The sequence below is a fragment of the Hippichthys cyanospilos genome, chromosome 10 (assembly GCF_059441005.1).
Source record: "Hippichthys cyanospilos isolate Australia breed blue-spotted pipefish chromosome 10, RoL_Hcya_1.0, whole genome shotgun sequence".
Taxonomy (NCBI): domain Eukaryota; kingdom Metazoa; phylum Chordata; class Actinopteri; order Syngnathiformes; family Syngnathidae; genus Hippichthys; species Hippichthys cyanospilos.
Genome location: NC_142378.1, coordinates 13,566,542 through 13,573,043, shown reverse-complemented (window position 1 = coordinate 13,573,043; position 6,502 = coordinate 13,566,542). Strand labels below are relative to the sequence as shown.

Here is a 6,502-nt window from a genome sequence, read left to right as displayed (position 1 = left end):
AGGCTTATTAAGTGTTGACAGGTCTTGGAACATTCGCTTCTAAATAATCTGCTGTACTGTATTCCATTTTAAGCATCCAGTGCTTAGTGAGAGAATGAGATGATGAAACCCCCACCTGACATGCATGGCTCCTCTGTGTTCCTGAATTTAAAAAGTCTGCTAATCCTTTAAGCCAATAAATACAGGACGCAAAAGGGCAGAAAGACAACACAGAGAAGTCAAACAATTCAACAACCTGATTCAGAAAACCTGTGACAATTCAGCATTCAACTGAAGCCCATTTTACACTCGGGCAAAAGAAGATCATCCTAGTAAAATGGGTCTGTGAACTTTTTCTTTTACATATCTAGGAGGGCACCTCTCTATTTTAGGCGAATGTGTGTGGTCAGAGGTAAGAGCAAAGACATGGTTGTTTAATATGGAAGATTTTAGCTACATGAGCGAGTCAAAACCATTGGATACAGAGACAACAGTGTGATTTTGTGCTGATAAGCCACGTGATGAAGCATCCGTAGCTAGAGGTGCTTTATGTTTTGTAAGCCAATCATGTGTTCATTTCGTGTGAATCTTGAAGACACTTCACAGAGTTACAAACAAGACATCCATTTAAAATTTGAATACATATAGTTCTTGCTTCAGTGGACTCTTGTGACTTGATCAGATTTAGAATGGGATGTGCCAAAAGGGAAACAAAAGCAACACAGCCAAACCGGCTGCTGTATTGAGGAAAATGTTAATTAATCTCTTTCATTCTCTCTCTTGCCCCCCCCCCCCCCCCCCCCCCTTTCTCTCTCTCCTTCATTCACTTGTGGGTAGCTGGGCCTGTATCAAGTAGAGGCTTCTAATACCTGGTGAAATCCTCTTAGGATCTATTTCCGTTTGGTCTGTAGCGTCTTTTTTGAAATCTCCATTAGACCCTGCTCATTGGCTAGATAGAACTTACGCATGCACGCAAAAACACACACCAAGTGGCAAGAGACAATTCTGCGAAGTAAATCGAGTGCAGACCAGTGAGAAGTTTCTTAGTGCTCAACCTCAAGATATCGTTGAGAAAGGTAAGAAAATAACATCAATTTCTACTTAATAATTATTTTACAACTTACTTTGTTCATTCATGGTTTATTATACGTAGTTTGTATTTAACAGTCCATATTTATTTGTAGACTTTTATTCTAAGGTCCATTAATTCTTTTCCTCTAAATTATTCAACCATTGCATGTTGAAACCTTGGAATGAACAAGATTTAAATCATTTTCAAATTGTGTATGATTTTTTTTCCAAAAGTACAGTCTTCAACAAAATCTAATGACAAAGAGCGATTTATTTTGCCACTGTGTCACGGGTCCATCTTTCCTCAAAGAGCTCACTGTGTATTACTGTGTACTCTTTTAACCACATGTACACATCCAATGATTAAACAATGAAACATTTATACAAAACATGTATTCCAGCTCGGATGAATTTTACCTCGTGACGAAGACCATCAGCCTAGATCAACCTTATGGCTGCATTCACAAAGGAAGATGATACTTATTGAAACACAGAAGACTGGCCATAATCCAGTGAAGTTTTAATTGTAATATAATAACTGAAATGTAATAACTGAAAATCAACTGTTCAAATTGCGAAATGAAAATCACAAGAATGTTAGCATCAGTGAAATATTTCAACTATGTTTCAAATAGTAGCAAGCAGTATACAATTGAATGACTTAAATGTGACGTTCTTCAAAGCATTATACATGTGAAATATTGTCCTTAATTATTTGAGGGAAAAAAAGAGTTCAGGACCTACTTGTACATTCTTTTTAAAAAGTGTGTCTAGAAAGACTCACAAAGCCATCAAGAGGCCCGCTATAGTGAACTAATCCTCTTAGACAGCATTAATTTAGCATTAATTTAATTAAATATCATTGGAATCAGTGAGCAAACAAATCTGGGGTAATAAAACGATCTAATCACTATTTCAATATGATGTTTCCTACAAAATATACTACATTAGTGGCTATTATCATGACAACTACTACCCCATAAAAATCCCTATTTATTCAATTTCTTCTTTATACAGAAACATGTGTGACCAGATTGACCTGGAAGAAACAGCAACCCATACGGGTGAGTGAAACAGTGTTGAAGCACGGTATTTCCCTTGAAGACATAGAGGACTTTTGTGAAGGCATCATTGCATGTCAAGTGTGATAACAGATGATTGTGAAAAACCTTGTAGCTAGTACTGGCACATTGAGTAGACTTTTAGAACAACATGAAGCTGCAATCCTATGTCAACATAATATATAAGACAAATGTGTCATATAAAAAATAAATTTGACTTGACTTCACTTGCCTTGACATTTTGTTGCTAAAAACCAACTAAATACGGTTTGTCACTATTTCAAAAGGTCCTAAGGGTGTCATCAATGACTGGAGGAGGTTTAAGTTGGAGAGCATGGAGCAGGAAAACCTGCCACCTGCAAAACGGGAACTGCTCAGACAAATGTCATCCCCTCATCGGAAAAAGGACGACTCGCGTGCAAATCTCAATCGCAAGGTATACTGTACATTTGTTTTGGTTTCAAAGATGACTCTTTGGTATTGTCGGTTTTAATGCCAAGAATTATGTTAAAAATCCAACCTGGGGGCCCTTGTCCATATTTAAATATTAACAACGTACCGCTTCATTCATGGAAGAACCAACTTATGTGTAAGTCACACACCAAGCAGCCATTACGCCTTAGGTTAGGTCAACTTCTCACGACTTTCAGCAGATGCTGCTTTCATGAAAAGATACAAAATCAAAATAACATTTTCAGATGTAAAAGTTAATATTTTGTCTAGAATTCATTTAATAAAGAAATTGTTTTTCATGAACAATGCATACCTTTAAAACGCATTTACCACTTGTTTCGACTGAAATGGATAACAGTCACATATACTCAGGGCTCAGGTTACAGTCAATCATGGCTCAGCTTGCGAACGTCGCATGACCAAACCCAGAAAACAGGTGAGCCATGATGGGTTGTTACCTGAGGCTTGAGCACATGCCATGTCATTTTCAACTGACAAAAAGTGGAAAACGTGTTTTTAAAGGTATTAATCGTATATTATAAATAGTTTGGTTAAAACATAAATTATAGACAGGTAAAAAAAATTCCAAATAATTGCATTATACCTTTAAACTGAGTAGTGAAAAATGAATGTGTGTCTTATTTGCAGAGGGTAGTTGAGTTATCATCGTAAAACAGCAACAAAACATTGTGTTTATCTATGTCGATAAATTGGGATTACTGAATGTGCATTGGAAGATAAGTGATGAAAAATTGTTTTCTGTACCCCTATTGGTACACAAAGTCACTTCAGGGAATACGGGAGATTTTTACAGGATTTACACAGCTATCAGCAAATCTAATTTAATGTGTTATTGAGCTATGACGAGAACAGTATTTTTTTTTCAAAGTAAGAGCAAGTTAACTGGAACATTAAGCAACTTATTGCTAAATAGTTATTTTCTGGCTCCTTTACAAACAGTTTAATGTCTGTGTTTTTTTGTGTTTTTTTACGGATGCACACTGTCAGTCGTAAAATTTTCTATCAGAAGAGCCAGAAATAAAACAGATCATGTTAGACGCTCTAGCTTCTGGAGGTGATGAATAAAATGTGCCCGAGGATAACACTCCGATTGCCATTCCTAAGTTTAACAAATCAAACCACAAACACTCTCTGTGCGCTGGTTAGGAGGCACTTGGCTGAAAAAAAACTTCACATTGAAAAAAGGTTGAGAAGCACTGAACTACTGTATGTTGCTGCAGCGATTGCAAAATGAATCATGTTGAGTAAATAAAAAATTGATAAAATCATCTTGATAAAAAAAAATATTATCAAGCCGCGGTAGTTTTGCCATGCAAAATCACACTGAACATTCGGACCTACTATGGTAAAAATATGTTTCTAATGATTTTCAGATGAGTGTGCAAGAGTATGAACTTCTTAAGGAGGAGGATGAGGGCTGTCTTAAGAAATACAGAAAACGGTGCATGCAGGAGATGCACGATAAGCTCAGCTTTGGGCCCAAGTTTGAAGGCGTGCACGACTTGGACAGCGGGGAGGCGTTCCTTGAAGTCATCGAGAAGGAACATCATAGCACAGTGGTCGTAGTCCACATCTACAAGATTGGAGTCAAAGGTTGCGAAGAGCTCAACAACTGCCTCGACTGTCTGGCCGCAGAGTATCCCACCGTTAAGTTCTGCAGGATTGACGCCGTTGCCTCAGGTGCTGCTGAAAGATTCTCAGATGAGGTGTTGCCTACACTTTTGGTCTACAAGGCAGGCGAACTGCTAGGAAACTTTTTGGCCTGCACACAGCATTTGAATGAGGAGTTCTTTGCTACAGATGTGGAGGCCTTCCTCAACAGCTATGGTTTGCTGCCAGAGAAAGAGATGCCTATGATGGATGATGAAGAGGAGAATGATGTGGAGTAAATGCAGTCATTATTTGTGGCTGCTATGAAACAAATCAAAGTTATCAGGGTTGTTTGAAGTATCATTAAAGAGTAATATTTGCTTATCTTAAAATGACTTAATCCATGATGGAAAAAGAGTTCTCTCAAAAAGGTCTCTCAGGTGTGGTTGCACTCAAATATGGTTTGGCTTAATTAGAGTGAATTTGTCTTTAAAATATGATAGCTCCATGCCAAATAAAAACCAAACCCATTATACATGAATGTAACTTTAACCAATAAAGTCATCTTTTGTGTTAGGATATTTGACATATTACACTGAACAGTGAAGTGCGTAATGCATTATTTGAAAGGCTTTTAGCATGTGACTGGATTGATTTATAAATCCTGAATTTAAAAGAAGATCCTTCAAATTGTTTTGATAGTAAACAAAGGGCTCTTTCTTTTAATACTTACCAAAGAAGTGTGGCTGTGGTAACAGTTGTAAAGATATCTGAATGAATGAGACCGAATTTAATGGAACATACAGTATTTTGTGTATCCAGGACAATGTTTAGTAAGAGTGCAAAATGTTCTATGTAATCCTAATGTTTCATTAATGATTACACTAAATTATGCATGTTGATCATTATAATTTGTCCATCATTCTAAAGAATAAAACAACATGAAATTTCAGTTTTGGTTTACTGTACTTACTCCAATCACATTCAACTCAAAACAATTATCTACAAGGACAATAGGCGCAGAAGAGACAATATTGTGATGTTTTACAAATTGTTGTGACCAATATTTTTATGCAGAAGAACATTGTAAAATAGTTGAAGGCATAAACTTGCATTCAAAGACTTTTGTTGTATACCCACAATGTCAATGAAGTATTCTATTCTATTCTATTCTATTCTATTCTATGTTAAATAGTCCCTAGCAGTGAATATGATTGTGAACAGTTGTTTTACATGTCCCCTGCGAATAGCTGTCATCAGAGAGGCTCTCCTGCCTCTCGTCCAAAGCCAGCTGGGATCACGTTATTGAAAATGGAAAAAAAGAAAGGTCTGACATTTTATCTCTACTATCACTAATATTTATCTGTTTTATCTTTTTGTCAATTTTCCAAGAAATTGTAATTGGAACCCCAATACAATTCCATCATTATTTTATACTGTACTTGGAAAGTTTGACGTGATTTAGGAAATGAGGTTAACATAACGCGCTGTTAACAGCTGTACTTTTACTCGCATGAAGGTCTAGACTCCTTTAATCCACCTCCTTTATTTATTGTGGTTTAAATCAAAGATGGTCACGTATCAAGAAATCCGAAGAATTACCCACCCAGCTCTAAACGTTTTACATTTGATTAAGTCCAGAAAAAGCCATTAAAAATTGGGTTGGATCATAGCCAGGCCAATATAGTCCAAAAAATAGTTTTTGATAATAGGATTATGTTCAAACCATTCAATAGGCTCCATATTTAGGTGAAAAATAGATGGTGAAATCTGGGTTTGTTTAAGCTCAACCTGAGTGGTCCAAATTAAGTCTAAAAATAGCCATTCATAATTGGATTGTATTTATCCCTTCAAATGTGGACAAAATGTTGCCCAAAAATTTGTGTGGTGTTTAACCCATCATACGGGGTCCAAATTCTGTTTAAAAATAGTTGAAAATGAAGTTGTGCAGAGTCCAAACTTACTTAAAAGATTGTTGAAGATTATTCAGATTTTGAGAATAGACACTATTTCTCATTTCTACCAGAAAGATTTGCAGGAATTAAATGTATCCATCCATCCATCCATCCATTTCCTCGAGCCGCTTATCCTCAAAAGGGTTGCAGGCTTGCTGATGCCTATCGAAGGCGGACTTCGGGGGACACCCTGAACTGGTTGCCAGACAATTGCAGGGCGCACAAGACGAACAAGCATTCACGCACCCATTCACACCTGAGGACAATTTAGTATGTCCAATAGACTTGCCATGCATGTTTTTTTGGAGTGTGTGAGGAAGCAGGAGTGCCTAGAGGAAACCCACGCGGGCTTCGAGAGAACGCGCAAACTCC

The 6,502-nt window shown here is 37.0% G+C and overlaps 1 protein-coding gene across 1 annotated transcript; it reads left to right on the top strand.

Annotated features, from left to right (window-relative positions):
* Positions 1-891: 891 nt before the first annotated feature.
* On the top strand, positions 892-5,127 carry pdcb (phosducin b). The gene is made up of 4 exons (XM_088425353.1): positions 892-1,055; positions 2,068-2,114; positions 2,399-2,547; positions 3,959-5,127. Exons 2-4 carry the CDS (start codon positions 2,072-2,074, stop codon positions 4,472-4,474), a joined length of 708 nt encoding a protein of 235 aa, XP_088281479.1. The 5' UTR covers positions 892-1,055; positions 2,068-2,071; the 3' UTR covers positions 4,475-5,127.
* The last annotated feature ends 1,375 nt before the right edge of the window (positions 5,128-6,502 follow it).